Raw genomic sequence first — 16,234 nt, 5'->3', positions numbered from 1 at the left:
CTCCTTTATGTTAACAAATGAACAGAAAGACTAACCCCGATTAACCCTGTTCTGTTGCTGCACTTCTGCTTTAGTTTCATGCTGACTTCATTTTGTGGCCAAGAGTTTTTAACATTCACGCTTATATGGGTGCAAAACAGGAACAGCCAGGAAATGACAATATGATGTGTACTCACGGCTTCTTTTTCCTCTGGAACAAAGAGGATGTCCTTGTGTCTTTTTGTTTATTACTTTAATAACATCTTCACTTTCAGAGCATACACAAAACCCTTTTCCGTCAGCGTTAATGCTTCTTTTCTTTGTTTACAGGAGGTGAAGTACTTCCAGTTCCCCGGAGAGCTGCTCATGAGGATGTTGAAGATGCTGATTCTGCCACTTGTGGTGTCCAGGTAGCTTCAGAACATCATATCTGATGCATATCTGCGTCATACACGTCTTAATTTGAGCATTAAGCAGTGAACCAGAAATGATGGTTGCTTTGCTAAATGGTCATGAATTGCAAGTCATATCATTATTGCGAAACTGATCACAAGCCCTAATTACAAGTCACAATCGATTAATCGCACAAAAACAAACAAAACAAAAAAACAAAAAAAAAAACAGATTGCATTACAGCGTTTATTACAATATTTTAGCAAAAGTCTACAGGGAAATCCAGGAGTCTGAACTCTCCATTCAGCTACTGTACCTGATGCAAAACTACCAGGACTGTGGGAGTGCTGTTTGAAGATTTATAAACTGCGTCTGCAGGTGGATGCTGGACTTAACGTTGGTTCAATGTTAAGAAGAGAAAAATGGATCACAGAACGAAAAAGCAAAAAATTCTGTTTGGTCAAAGAAAAGAGCTGAGGTGTAATCACAGAGAAGACCACAACACTGATCCCGTCACTAATCATTGCTCACCGAGAGTCAACAACTCAGACTCCTACTGCTCTCTAAAGATCTGTAAAAAAGAGAACAACAAGAACATGTTTAGAACATTTAGCCTCATTCGTGAAACTGTGAGTGCATTTTAGCAGCACATGCTCTGATCTAAAAGTGTGCAGATGGAGTTTTACAAAAGCGTGCAGCTCATGGTTCATGCAGGGTTCTCTTTATAAATGCCAACCTGTAGTAAGCAGTGTGTAAACGGATGTGTGTTGTTTTCTTCCCTCAGTCCCCCCGATTTATTCATAAAAGGTCCATGTTGGTGAAAAATGAACATAGAAACATTTGGAAGTAGCTTTGGCCGACCAATCAAACCAAAAGTTTGAAAATTAAAGGGCGGAAGAATATAATTCATAAACTTTTATTATTAATCGCCTGATAAATGTATCATAATTTACAGATGAATAGATCTGTGCTTCTTTGTTTAGCGTCTTTTATTGATGTGACTATGGCTGCAGATACAGAAAGCAACAGCGTAGTGCTAACTGTGCAGATGAGCCAAGAACCTCATTTTCAGCCAGGCGAAAATGTAACAGCAGGAGTGTATTTTAAGAAATAATTGGTGTATAATTTTGCTGTATTGGAAAAAACTGTTAAAACATGTAAAACCATGATTTTTTTAAATATTTAGACCTGCTCTTTAGCTGATGTGCATTGTCAGTCACTGCTTTAAGTTTCTTGGGTTGATTACACTTTAAAATATTTGGGTACAGTTAAAGAAGTCTTTTAAAACGTACAAATGTGTGATAAACAATCAAACATCTGTGCACAAATGTGTTTTCCCATCATTCTGTGTGAGGTATTTTCCATACTATTGTCCAGCTTCTCCAGTTTGGGTGTGAAAAACCTCACAGTGCATCTTGCATGACTCTACCTAAATGTAGGCCGGTGAGCACATCTTTTCCCACACGACCGATCTTTAAATACAGATACAGATGTTTGGGTTAGGTTTTTTGTACATGCATTTCCACCTGGTCTCTGGAGTGTTTTCGTGCATAGAGGCCTGTCTAAATGATTCCTCTGGTCACTCCATCAGTTCTTATTCGTACATCATTAATAGGTGGTCAGCAGCAACGCTGCCACTGGCGCATTTTAGACACTTAAATCAACTGATTGAAGGAAAGAGTGTTTCTGTACACTGTTTGTCTTGAATCTGTGACAGAACGTTCTTTTTTGGTAACCGACCTTAGACTTCCAAGTAGACTTTATCCTTTACATACCAGCTCAGTGGCCTTGTGCTAGAGCGTCCGCCCTGAAACTGGAAGATTGTGGGTTAAAAATCCAGGGCGAGTTTTACCAAAGATTCTAAAAATGGGACCCAATGTGTCCCTGCTTGATACTCAGCACCAAAGATTTGGATTGGAGCCACCAAATGATTCCCAAACGCGGCTGTGTCTGCATCTCACCTCTCCCTTAGGGGATGGGTTTAATGCGGAGAGCACCCAGGTGTGACAACTAACAGGACTTTAATTTGGCTTGAAATTAACTTCTATATCTAGTTTTTAAAAAAGGAATCAACCAACACATTTTAGGGTTCACTATTATAAGCACATCCTGCAGAGAATGCCAATAAAGAAAGTTGTTCCCCCATGTAACACTCAGCATACCTAAATATCCAAAACATGTACGTGGTGACACTTGAATCAAACATAATTCTGAATTTCAGGTGAGAAAATCCTGATTCAATGTGCTCTGTTTTTATGTAGTATTTACTAATAATAATGAACACATAGTGAGTGCAATGTGCAACTTTGTCAAAGGTACTTTCACAGGTACATACGACAGATGTACACAACACCACAAGTTAGCTTAAAACTGCAGACGCCACGTCCTATTAATGACAGGGCGGAACAACTTTTTCTACAGACGCTCTATACTTCCAGATATTTGACCTCTAGCTCCAAATACAAATGATCAGAAAACTCCCTCAGTTCATATCAGGGACCTCCTGTCGAGCTCCAGGTTTTACCGTCTGTATCCACAGAAACAAGTACAATCATATCCAACCTACCAGCAATTTCCCAGGAACTCCCAAAAAGTTGCAAACTCATTTGTGGCACATTTTGAAACACAAATGTAAGGTCTGTTTCTGTGCCCAGCATTGATGCGTTTTTGGGAGTATCCTTGGTCTGTTTTTCGGCAAAGCACGTTTTACCAGGGAGCCTGGACTTAAAATGAGACTTAAAATATTTTATACATTTTTAATTTTTTTTTTTTTTTTGGTTTATCTTGCTCTAACTGAGCATGCTCAGATGCCCGGATGGTATGGACTGATGCCCACTGTTTACAAGACTCCCACTGTACTCACAACTCTGCACTTTGCTTGTTTCCTCCTCCAGTTTGATGTCAGGTTTGGCAGCTCTTGACGCCAAGTGCTCCAGCCGGCTCGGCCTTATCACCGTGTCATACTACCTGTGGACCACCTTTGTGGCGGTGATAGTGGGGATCATAATGGTCTCCATCATCCACCCGGGGGGTGCAGCTCAGAAAGAAGACTCTGATGACAGCAGCAAGCCCATCATGAGTTCTGCTGACGCCCTGCTGGACCTCATCCGGTAAAACCCCAGTCTTTATTACTGTGAATGAGGGAATGGGACCGACAGCAAATAGCTGCCGTTTGAGGGTTTAATCTAGTAGACACGCTGTGGCATGTGCTTATGTAGGGGGAGGGGGGTGTTGTGCAATGATTTTTATAGTTTTCACAAAAGTTATGCTCACCTGTAATTACAAAGATCAGGTGTGCTGAGACAGAATAGCAGGAGGCCACTCTTTATTGTATTGTAAATTATGTATTTGTTTTAATCCCTTTTCAGAGCAGTGAAAATAAAAAAGGTTAGTTTTTAAAGTGAAAGTGTTTTCCAACATCGTGTTTTACTTTTGATTGCCCTTAAATGTTCAGTAAAAAAAAAAAGGGTTGATCTTTCTGGTTGGGATCCAAACAGTCAGCATTGGGTTATTTTTGTAACCTTTATTTTACCAGGAGGTTCCTTGAGATAAAATCTCTTTTTCAAGAGAGAGACCTGACAAAAGTCATTGGCACATACACTGGGGCTCAGGTGAGGGGAGGGCATGATCACCTGTATAAATCCCTGCTCTGAATCGTGATTGGTCAACCAACAAACCAACATGGTACAGTATCCAGGACCAACTCATGATCTGCTTTTCTATGAACTAAGCAGTTTATTATTGGGCATGAACTCTAGACAGAGTTCAGCGTTGTCTAAGTCTTAAGGTGTAGATATCTGAGCACAAAGCAAAGTTAGAATGAACTTCAAACAATTTAAAGATTTAAATCCAGAATTTTTACAGACGTTTGCTCTGTAAGCATTTCCCGTCAGTGTGTGAAAGAAGTTGAATTTCATCATTTACTGCAGGAGCTGCGCCTGGATAATGGTCGCTTTAAATGTTATTTTTGTCGGATTTGGCAGTGATGCATTGAATCTCACCAAATTCAGAGCATAGCTGGTTGATCTGGTGCACCTAGACATGGCAACAAACCTGATGACATCTGTATTTGTTATTAAAATAAAGATAAACCAAGGCCACTCTATTGACAAGATAGTATTCCATATCCGACATTGCAAGGATGCTAGCTTTGAACCAAACCTTTTCCGTTTCATGCCTACATCGCAAGATTTGTTTTCCTTTGGTGGACATGCACTAGCAAACAGAAAAAAACAAAGAGGAAGCCCCTCCCTGTGGGTCCAGTGTGAACACTTAGGGCTAAACACACATTTAAGAATATGCTTTTAACATGTATCACACATTCTTGAGTGTGTTAAACACAGAGTATGTAAGTAGAGGAGGGCTGGTATCTTGTCCAGGGTGTATCCTAACTTTGACCAAAAAGTAGCTGGATAGGTTCTAGCCTATCAAATCTTTGACCCCAAGTGGGACCAAGCAAGTTTGAAAGATTGATTGCTTTTTTTTTTTTTTTTTTTTTTTTTGTAAAATGACCCCCCCAGGTGTAGCTAACCAAACAATTCTCCTTAATTTTACTTGAATACATATGTCTTTTACGATAAACCAGTACTGTTACTCAGTTATAAAGGGGTGAGTCTGTCCATGTACCCTGAGATTTGAACCATTTTTAACTTTTATTTAGTTATGAAACACATCAGCATCAGCAGATCTTTACACAAAACTAGTGATTATCTGCATCAGCAATATAAAGGTTCTGACTTCTGATTTGTGCTGTCAGTAGTTATTTTTTGTGCTAATTTCCGTTTATTAGGCAGTTTGAGTGTGTGGAAGTGCATGTGCACAAAAATCAGGCCTTTGGTATATAATCACATTTGACAGCCATGATGACAAACCCCACCCTATTTTTGTTTTGCTTATTGTTTTGTTTCTTTTTTCCAATCTGCATTTTTTTGTCCTTTCTGACTCTTTCTTCACCCCCTCCCCCCCACCATCTCCATTTTACCCCCTAATTTCCTCTTATCTATTCTTTTCCCCAATGCCTTCTTTAACACTCCCTTCGCTTTCTCTCTCCCTTCTGTTTGGTTCAAAACTGGAAATAAAGACACAATATAATACATTAGTTCATATAAATAAAGTTTAATTGATTTTATACTTTAATTTCAAGTCAAATGCAAAATAAAAGAGTTAAATAAACATGATGAAACTGATAAAGTGCTTGAAAAAGGAGTAGGTAGATGAAAAATCACATTCATTTCCACCACCAATATTACTATTTTTACACATTAAACAAGTACTCATTATCTATAGAAGCAAATAAAAATGTCATCGTATTACAACAGCATCATAAAGTCGTGATTGTCTCGTATATTGTCCCTTTAGGCTTCTAATTTTTTATTCAAATATTTCCAGAAATGTTCAGTTTGTGTTTTTTTCTAAATAGTTTAACATTTCTACTCATTTTGATGCTTTCCTCCATGTTATTCTACAGTCTCATCCCACAGGTGGAGATGTACATATTTTGTGTTTTTTTGACACAAGATTGTTTGATGACTCAGAAAAATGCTGGTGTGTTCATGATATTCCACTTTATAAATTATTCTTGTGGCTTGTTTTTGTAATAGTGGAAAACTGAGCTCAGACAGAGAACTTGTTTATACAATAATACAATATAATCTGTCCAGCACAAGAGGCTCTCAGCTTCTGTCATTTTGCTTGGCTGCTGAACAGAAAAAGCCCAAAAAAGGATTGTTAAAGATAAGATGAAAAACCAGGATAAACACATCAGCAGACCTGCAACAAAAACATGGCACAAGAGCCTCTGCAAGTAAATAGATCAACAGAAGGAATTGTATGAAACAGTGTTCAGGTGAACTTTCACACCTGTCAAACTAAAAAAGGCTATCAGGGGAAATTAACTCTATTGTTGACAAATCCAGAATTTATTTTGACTGTGGATATTCAGAAAAACAGTCTCATAGATGGCAGAGGGAGCATCTTATTAGGAAAAACTTGACTACCTAAAGAAGGATCTATCATCATTAGACCCAATGAAGTCAACTTCATACCAGTGTCACCTGATCATTCAATTTGCTGTAGAATCCAGACTATCAATGGGTCCTTGAATGCTAGAGTAAGAAAAAAAATCTTTTTCTAAAAAAAAAATTCTATATACATACAGAATATATATATATATACATACATACATACAGAATTTCCACTTGGGATGGAAAAAAAATATCTTTAAAAAGTTGGAATTAGAAAGAAGAAGTTGAGGAGGAGGTATCAGACAAAGAATGATTATTCTGACAAATAAAACAACTGAAGAATAACTGTCTATTTCCCAAAATAAGTCTACGGGATTTTGACTTCTTGGAACCAGCAGGTACTACCTATTTGGAACTCGAAAGGGGAGGGGTTGAGCTGTCCTGTGAATATACAGTCAATAGGTGGAAGACTTTACGGTCGACTGTCCAGAGCAACAGAGAGTGTGAGAAAGAGGTGAAGAGGTGTGGGCAAGCAGGTTGGAAGGAGTGGAGGAATGTTTGAGGTGTTAAATTTGTTAAGACTGTTTACATTTAAATGTAAGTAATGACTTTTTGTTGTAGCATGACCTTTCTAAAGTTATAAAACCGCTGTTGTCATGCATATTCAAGCGCTAGAAGCTCCGCCCTAACGCTAGCGGACTTCGACTTCATCGAATGAAAGTCACATCCGAAATATAAGACACTATTTTTCACAACTCTTCGTTTGGAGAGCTAAATGTAGGTATAGGATGAGTGGAAGGGAGAAGGGAAGAATTCATATTGGGTCTAATACTAAATTTGCAACACACATGGGATGTGCTGAAAACAACATCTTAAATGTGCATTAAGCCCATGGTGTTCACCATAGACATAAACATGGTGGTTTACAGTAGATAAGCAGGAAAAGACTTGAAGTTTATTGCTTCTGTTTACTAGCGCATGTCCGCCACCTACAGTTGAAAGATATCTAGTCCGAAATGTCAAAGGGATGAAGATCTAGCAAATCGTGCTCCTGGCTTTTTCTTTGCGATATTTAAAAACTTGGTGTTATAAAATTCAAACCATTCAAACTCATTTCTCCTTCAAACTTCTAACTTTTTCAAACTTCAAAAAGTTGGTACTTCAGTGAATTATACATCACCAGTCTGTGATTGGTCAAAGTTTGACCTGATTTAGCGTTCAATGCCTGTTCAGTCACAAAACATTTTGTACATAAACTGATCTTAAAAATAAGCGTGAAGTCTGAAACCCTTATTTACATGCATGTACACAAACTTTTAATCAAAGTGGTTGCTTGGACGCACATTGCAAAGGACGTTGTGAATGTAGCTTGAGAAAGAGACAGGAGGCATAAGTAACAGAGATGAAGATGTTGTATCTGGGTGTTCTTGTTGTAAATGTTCTTTTTTGTATTACAGCAACATGTTTCCATCAAACCTGGTCCAGGCCACATTTCAACAGGTGAGATATAACAAGCTTCAGTCCCCCCTCCGCCTTACTGACCTGCTGTTTATAAATCTGTGTGTTTGATTTCTCAGTATCAGACCAGAAGCCAAGTGATTGTGAAGCCTAAGCCCACGGTGAGTCAGGCCCAGGCGGACTCCACCACGCGGAGGCCTCTCATCTACGGGGTCCAGGACGACAACAGCAGTGACATGCAGAACTTTGCTCTGGACCTGACTCCGCCTCCAGATGTGCTCGTCCGCACTCGTGAGGGAACCAGCGATGGGATGAATGTGCTTGGAATTGTCATTTTTTCAGCCATCATGGGTAAGCTCTCCATACAACTTCCTTCTGGACCTGCTCATGAAAGATCTGTGATCTCAAAGGCTGTTGTGTGTTTTCAGGCATCATGTTGGGAAGAATGGGACCAAATGGCAGTGCCTTGGTCAACTTCTGCCAGAGTCTCAACGAGGCTGTTCTCAGGATCGTTGCCATAGTAATCTGGTAATCACTGTTATAGTTATGCCTCTGTAACACCCCCTTGCTATAATAGTTTTAAAAGTGGGGTTTTTATCCCTGAATTCTTAGTCACTGGGTGTTAAACTCTTGTTTAATAGGAAATTTATATTTTTTGTTTGATTTGGGTGAGTGATTACACGCTGTAAACTAACCCAATATTTCTTTAACCAAACCTGCAAAGAAAGCTGTCAATTTCTCTTAAATATACACACAGTTCTTGCATATTTGGCTATTTCTATGTATCATTGTTCACAAGATACACATTTACCTTGTTCCTTTTAGAAAAGTTTCAAAACAAAATGCAATAAAAGAAAATGGGCCCCAAAATATACATAAGCCAGCATTAATTAAACCCCAAATAAGCAAAAACTCAAATATACCTACGTTGCAGGCCTGTTCTCTTTGGTTTGGATGTTCCCACAGATTTCCCTGTTAGACTCACTCAGAGCTTGTCGCGAGGTCCCGGTGCAGAATGGTTACAGGGTGAGGATGACGCAGGGGGATAACCTCTCAAAACTCAAAACCAAAGACTATAATAGACTGAACTGAAATACCTGAAACTGATGTGACTGAGGGACAATTCAAAGCAGAACATGACCAAAAACCATAACATAGCTGACATAAACCAAATCAAAGTTCCCAGTCCTCACAGCACTGGTGAACATAATAACCATCTGCCAAAAAGACATGGGTCATTGTGACCCAAAACATTCTAGTGTGCAAAAAGAGTGGCACCTGAATGAAAGCCTTAAGCCACACTATATTACCAAAAGTATTCATTCACCTGCCTTGACTCACATACTTACCAACCACTTTCAATGAAAAGTAAATGTGCATTTCAGGCTTTCACTTTCAAAACTTTTACATTCATGTGTAGCTACGCGAATTTCTGCGGACATTTTCAGATTCTGCATACAAAACAACTGGCCGTTAATAACACTTAGTTGAGATTGGTACTCTAACACACTGTTTCTGGTCCTGTTCGAAGGTTCAGCTTTTCTGGAACACTATCGGTCGGGAAATGAATTTGATTTTTTCTGATGTCTTAAATAATAATCCTTTGTTTTTGTTACTCGGCTTAGTCGATCCCATTATTCATGGTAAACATCACAGACACCTTTACAGGATGTTGACTTTTTGTGCCAGAAAGTGTCTCCTTCTGAACTGGATCTCTGAGGACATTCCCTCTAAGTTGCAGTGGCACAAAGTCATCTTCAGCCACATCTCCCTGGACTTTCTAACCTGTCGACTGCACCACAAGGAGGATGTTTTTATAGAGATATGGGAACCCTTTCTAGCTTACACCGGACTAAACATTGCCACAATCATTAAGAGAGCACTTGCATTTTGATTCCGAGTGATGATTAACGCTGATATTGTCTTTCTTCTTGCTGTATAGTTTGAACACGACTCCTTGCACATCAATTTTATTTCGTTTTATTATTTCTGTGTACATGGGCCAACGGTTTTGTTCCTTTTTTTTTTTTTTTGTGTTGAAAGCCTAATAAATACATATGGAAAAAAAATAATAATAACACTTAGTGACGCCCCTTTTGGCCATGGAGTATAATCATTTATATAATATAATATTAGTATAATAATCGTGGTTTGTGCTCGGCCAGAATTATATGACACCAAGTCTTTTATATATTGTAAAAGCTGTGAAAAAAAAACACCTGGAGGAAGACGAGCCGCTTTAACATTTCTCACTTAGCCTCTTCTAACTAGGTGGTGGACATGCGTTAGTAAACAGTAGCAAAACAAAAAGAAGAAGAAGCCCCTCCCAACTTGTCCAGTGTGAACACCATAGCCTAAAGATGACTTTTATTTTTCTGAGCACTGCTTTACTTTGTCAACTTTCTGGTCTTCATCTGTCATTTTTCTTAAAAAAAAACTGTATTTATTCAATGTATGTGAAAGGCTCCAATTCATGATGTACAAACTATGTTTTCATTCTTTGTCTGACCTCCACCATGGTCTGTGACTATCCGTAGGTACTTCCCGTTTGGAATAGTTTTCCTGGTGGCCGGAAAGATCTTAGAGATGAGCGACCCATCTGCCATGGGAAAGAAGCTGGGCTTCTACGCTGTGACCGTGGTGTTCGGGCTGGTGCTCCACGGCCTCTTCATCCTGCCCGCCATGTACTTCTTCATCACCAAAAAGAGCCCCATTGTTTACATACGAGGAATCCTGCAGGCTCTGCTCATCGCCCTGGCAACATCCTCCAGGTAACCTGCAACGCAAACCAAGCAAATACACAACCAAACTAGCTATTTTTTCAGTTAAAACATAAATACAATAAGAAAAAGACATGAAGTTTTTAATTGTTTTAAACACGGTTATAAATGTCTAAGTTCTTTGATATGGATACACTTTGGACCAGCAGATTTTTACTGAACATGCAGGACTTTTGTTCTGCCAGAACACGTGTGCTTAAATCGTCTTATTTTCAACAGTATTAACTAAAATGTTGGAAACTGTAAACAGAAAAAGAAAAGTGCATGCTGGGAAATAATCCTCTGATGAAATCCTTTCTGAACTGGATCAATGCAGTTTATTCATTCCTCCCCTTTTTTAGATGTGAAGATCTGCTTGTGTGTTGGAGTCATACTTGACTCTTCCCAAAAACAAACAAACCAACAAACATCTTATTTCAATCAGCTAAAAAATATGTCTGCTTGAATCGCAGAGACAGCTACCAATATTAATGATAACACTTGACAATGACCAATAATAATATTTAACTTTATTAAATTTTACTTTTTGGAGCAAAAATGAATTATATCTGTATAGCTCTGAGGAAAAAGAAACTGTATAAAATGAATAAAAAATGACTTTTTACCTCGATTATTGAAAATTCAACATAGCACAGCTAACAAAAAGGAATCGTAGTTGTTAAAGTGCAAAACAAAGATAGTAATGGTGAAACATGATACAGTAGTATATTTATATTACAAGTAAGTTCAAATCCTAATTTTCAATACACCAGCTTATACTTATACACAGAAGCAGCCATTTAAATATGTATAGTAAATTACTTTTTTTTTGCTTTTTTGAAAAGTATTTTATTCTAAGTTCAGTTTTTTTATTACATAAAAAAGGGAAATAACCCAAACATTGATAATTAATCTGTGTGTGAACTGATCGTAAGCGAATCGAGAGGTAACAGACCCACATGCAGGAGGAACCGCTCTTTATGAAAGTTAAAGTATTTTTACTGACAGTTGTGTTGCTCATTGTGATTTGTCACATTTGGTATAATCTGATTAGTTTTTTGTAATGCACTTAAAAAGGTCAATATAAGCATATCTGTAAATACTAGAAATTAGAATTGATAAAAAATTTTGATTAAAAAAAATCACAGCATTTGATGTTTTAAAGTATGTGACATATACATGTAGTTGTGAGTTAATACAAGTGGAAGAACTCAATTTGTCACCATAGATCAACACACATCTTGTAACGTCACCATTACGTGTGGGGTCCCTCAGGGCTTTATATTAGGGCCTAAATGATTTATCCGGTATATTAACAATATATTTAATTCATCCAATCTATTGAAGCTTGTGTTGTATGCAGATGACATAAATATATTTTATAGTAATGATAGTTATGATAGGATAATTATTAACATCAATGAAAAAAATGGCTTGATACCAACAAATTATCATTAGACTTTAGCAAAACAAAAGTTATGATATTTGGGAATTATCAAGAAAATTCTCATCAACAAATAAATATAAGAGGATTACCAATCAAAAACGTTCAAGAAAACAATTTTAAGGATCAATAATTGATTCCAAATTATCTTGGAAATCGAACATAAGACACTTAAAAATGAAAGTTTCAAAAAATCTCTCAATAATAAATAATAATAAATATAATGTGGACCAAAATACGCTTGACCAGTCCAATTGAGATTCTGGGAAAAGTTTGCAGCGCTAACGTCCCTTCTGCAAAGATGCAAAGTCATGATTTAAAATGGGATCGGATCATCATCTTCAGGATGATAATTTAGGATTCTGTCCGTTTCCTGCTGTTGAGATAAAAGAGTAAAGAAAGTGGAGAAAGGACATCTCTGCGGTCAATGCATTTGTGAGGAAAACTGTGATGAACATCTTCAAACATGATGATGTCATCATCTTGTTTTCACAAATAGGTTAACTAAATATACTGATTCTACATGTGACAAACAGAAGACAGAGTAAAACTGTCTTAGAATACATGAAACTACTAAAAAGTTTATTTATTTATTATTTTTTTTGAGTGATGATACATTTCTGCTCCTCCTCCTTAATCTTGGTTTGTCTCCACTAAAGTCGCTTTTTAAAAATGTCTTCTCTTTTATGTTGTCCTTTTATTGAGTTCTAATTTTATCTTTTGGTGTTTAAAACAACTTTACCTAAAAAAAAACAAAAAAACGTTTTTGCTTGTTTTGGGGCTCTTTTAAAATATTTGTATGTTAGTTGTTTAATAATGAATTGGGCTTTCTAATGACTGTAACTGGCTTAGTGACCTTTTAAAAGTATAATAAAGTAGAGTTTACGGTCACTAAGAGTTTTTATCTGTCTCTTTTACCTGCAGGCTTTTGTTGTTGCTGTTTTTCTGTAAGATAAGTGTGAGATTTTAAAGATTTTAATTCTGCCTTGCAGGTTTTCCATAATAGTGTAGTTCACAAAGTTTGCTATACATGTGTAATACATTAGTCATACACTGAGACAGCATTTTGGGTTTGATTTTGGTTATTAAGTTGATTGTGAGAGACTGGAGCTTAACTGCTGATAATATCTGTGTGTAAAATGTTTTTTCTTTTTTTTTTAACAAGCAATAAAGGAAAAAGACCCAACTTTTTTTTTTTTTAAATTAATAGGACTAATGTTTGACCATCAGATTACTTTCTCTCCAGCGGTCACCGGGTCAAAATAGATTCACACTATTTTATTATTTCAATGGGATGCCAGTTTCAGTAATTTAAGTATCCTCCAAATTTGGGGATTTTGTGGATAAAGGAGAAAATCTGAAAAAGCAATAAATAGAGGACAATTTGTAGCATTGTCCAATGTCTAATATTCAGATTTATTTTCTTTCTTTCTTCCTTTTGATGGATGAGAACTTTATGCATCTTATGATTTTCTGAACTTTCTGTCTTTATCAGCTCGGCCACCTTACCGATTACCTTCAAGTGCCTCCTGGAGAACAACCACATCGACCGCCGCATCATCCGGTTTGTGCTCCCTGTGGGCGCCACCATCAACATGGACGGAACCGCTCTCTACGAAGCTGTGGCAGCAATATTCATCGCACAAGTTAATAACTATGAACTGGACTTCGGACAGATCATAACTATCAGGTAAACATCAGTAATTGCTCTAATACCATGAGGCAAAGGCACGGTCCAATCTGACCACAACTCAGTAGTCAAAAGCACTCAGACAACCACAAGAGTATGAGACTCACCAAATTGACAGTATAATAGAACTGGACTGAGTGAGTGTGATGTTACCCATAGTAAATGCCTTACTTCCGACTCCAGAGAAATTAAGCCAATTCGGTTGTGATTTTTTCACAATAAGAATGTCGCCATGTTGGAGCCAGATAATGGTGATTGGTCCGAGTCAGTCTGAGTCAACGTTTCTATGGCAACTACTGTCCCCAATCAGAATCAAAAGTTCAAAGTGGTCGCAAATTTGCAATAAAGAAAGATATCATGAAATTAGGAAGAACATTTTTAAAACGATAATGTTTAGTCTGACAAAAATAATGACTGTCTATTTCTCAGTAAAAGTCTAGGGATTTGTCTTCTTGGAGCCAGCAGGTACTTCCGATTTGGAATGTGAGGGAGGAGCAGTCACTCAGTCCAGTTCTCATATACAGTCAATAGAGTCACCAGTCAATCAATGAGGCTTATGTTAGGTTGGGGTAAGAAAATACTCCAGAGCCTTTCAGCTATGAGATGCATCTCTATGCATCCTGTGAGTTTGATACATTTTCTGTTCAGTGATCCAGAAGGCTTCCAGGAAATAACCAAACCTGTTTTAAAGTTGAGTTAGACCATTATTTATTTATCTCTCTATTTGTTTTTCCACCCATCTACCCATGAGATGCGACTTGCATATATGTGACACTGTGGCGGTACAGACTGACGTGACAGGTATTTGCAAGTTTCACTTCCGTCTTGATGGCAGAATTTAAAGTAGCTAAGCAGACAATCTTCAGTCACTGGAGGCTGTTTGAACCACCTGACAGTGTGTCCCAGTCTCTTTTAGCTTCTTGGGAAATTGGGAGAAAAAATGTAAAACAGCTTTGGACAGCACACAATTCACAGTGACACAAAACTCAGTAAAAGTTAAGGTGATGACGCAACAAACATCCTTAAACTCCAAATCTGCACCTTGTTGTTAATGATACACAAAATCACATTTTCAAAGTAATATTTTCAACTGTACCACACTCACAATAAGTTAGAGACATAGTTGTTTACTTAAGTGTTTTTCCAGTTTGGTCTGAATGAAATACATAACAGTTCCCTTTGATATTGCTAGTGAGTAAGGAGAAACACAAATTTAACCATCTTGATATTTAGACATCAATAGAGAAAGCCCCAAACAGCAAAAATTGACCATGTCAGTTGTGGGTATTTGCACCATTTGCTGCAATGACAGTTTGACAGCAGTGTCTTATGCTCCTTATTAGCCTCATGATGTTGTTCTGAGGCACTCTACACTTCCACAAGTGCTCCATGTGGTCCTGCAAGGTCTCTTTAGGGTGGGTATGTTCACCTAGTCTTTGTTTCAGCTGCTCCCAGACCCGCTCTATGGGGTTTAGGTCAAGGGTCGTCACTGGTCATATAATATGAGGCACTCCAACTTTCTGAAGTCTTGCTGTGACAATTCTGGCATCATGTGGTGGAGCATTATCATCCATTAACAGGAAGTTGGTGGAATTAGGGAATGATGATGGGTTCTTTAATGTCTTTGAGGTAAGACCGGACAATGACTGGTCCAACTACAATAAATACGCTTTGCATTTGGGTTTAGGTCATCCTCCATTCCTGACAGGTTACTTTTTTCTAACTCTTCATTAGGTTGTTGGTCTTTGTCCTACAACTGTGGATAGGAGAGAGAAGATACCCTTGACAGCCTCTGTCCGACTATAAATGCTCTGCCAACTTTTTCCCCTCTCCCCTTCCTTCCCGAGGGCTTTAGAAATCAGTGAATTTCACCTTCAGAGAGCATTCTCTTCTTCTCCAAATGTCAAAAAGACTCATGACAGGCTTTGATAACAGCTGACAGAGAAGAGGTAAATGTCCAGGACATGCCACTTCACCATACAAAGCACGAGACAGCAGGAAATAGACGGTATGTCCCCTAATCTAGTTTGGAAATTTCTGAGAACAAAGAGGCATCCTGCAGACAGAAATCCATAACTTTACTTTGATAAAAGAAGTCATTGTAGAAGTCAAAGAGAAAATTTAAACTAAGAACTTCCTCAAAATCAACAGCTTTGGAATTTCAGCCGAAACGTTCACAAACCTCAACATTATTGTACACTAACACTTTTCTTACAACAGAAAAGCAAAAAGAAAAACTCTTGCTGAAATTGCCAAAAGTGTGCATTTTTTCGTGTTTGTGTGCATGCATAACTGTAACATTAAATGTAACTTATCTAAAACCAGTGAACCGGATTGTAAACTGTGATTACAATTTCAGCTTGAAATGTGAACTGCTGTATGAAGAAGATACAGTTGTGGGTTTGTATGTCTGTGTATTTGCATTACTTTTTTGTGTCTTACACACACCCCTCCCCCTCTGTGTCTTCTAGCATCACAGCAACAGCAGCCAGCATTGGGGCAGCTGGGATCCCTCAAGCCGGCCTGGTCACCATGGTGGTAGTGCTAA

The 16,234-nt window shown here is 37.9% G+C and overlaps 1 protein-coding gene across 2 annotated transcripts in view; it reads left to right on the top strand.

Moving 5' to 3' along the window:
• The window catches only part of slc1a7b (solute carrier family 1 member 7b), a 31,453-nt gene that overhangs the window by 8,823 nt on the left and 6,396 nt on the right, over nucleotides 1-16,234 (top strand). The window contains exons 1-7 of one of the 2 annotated variants that reach the window (XM_036211633.1): nucleotides 35-389; nucleotides 3,267-3,482; nucleotides 7,793-7,835; nucleotides 7,913-8,144; nucleotides 8,222-8,321; nucleotides 10,331-10,564; nucleotides 13,492-13,686. In XM_036211633.1, the coding sequence (XP_036067526.1) occupies nucleotides 205-389; nucleotides 3,267-3,482; nucleotides 7,793-7,835; nucleotides 7,913-8,144; nucleotides 8,222-8,321; nucleotides 10,331-10,564; nucleotides 13,492-13,686 (1,205 nt within the window). In that variant the 5' untranslated portion in view covers nucleotides 35-204. Of the gene's footprint in view, nucleotides 1-34; nucleotides 390-3,266; nucleotides 3,483-7,792; nucleotides 7,836-7,912; nucleotides 8,145-8,221; nucleotides 8,322-10,330; nucleotides 10,565-13,491; nucleotides 13,687-16,234 lie in introns of those variants that run through there. The other variant, XM_024279215.2, reaches the window with a different exon arrangement.

This window comes from Oryzias melastigma, linkage group LG4, assembly GCF_002922805.2.
Source record: "Oryzias melastigma strain HK-1 linkage group LG4, ASM292280v2, whole genome shotgun sequence".
Classification (NCBI taxonomy): Eukaryota; Metazoa; Chordata; class Actinopteri; order Beloniformes; family Adrianichthyidae; genus Oryzias; species Oryzias melastigma.
This window is presented reverse-complemented; position numbering and strand designations above follow the sequence as displayed.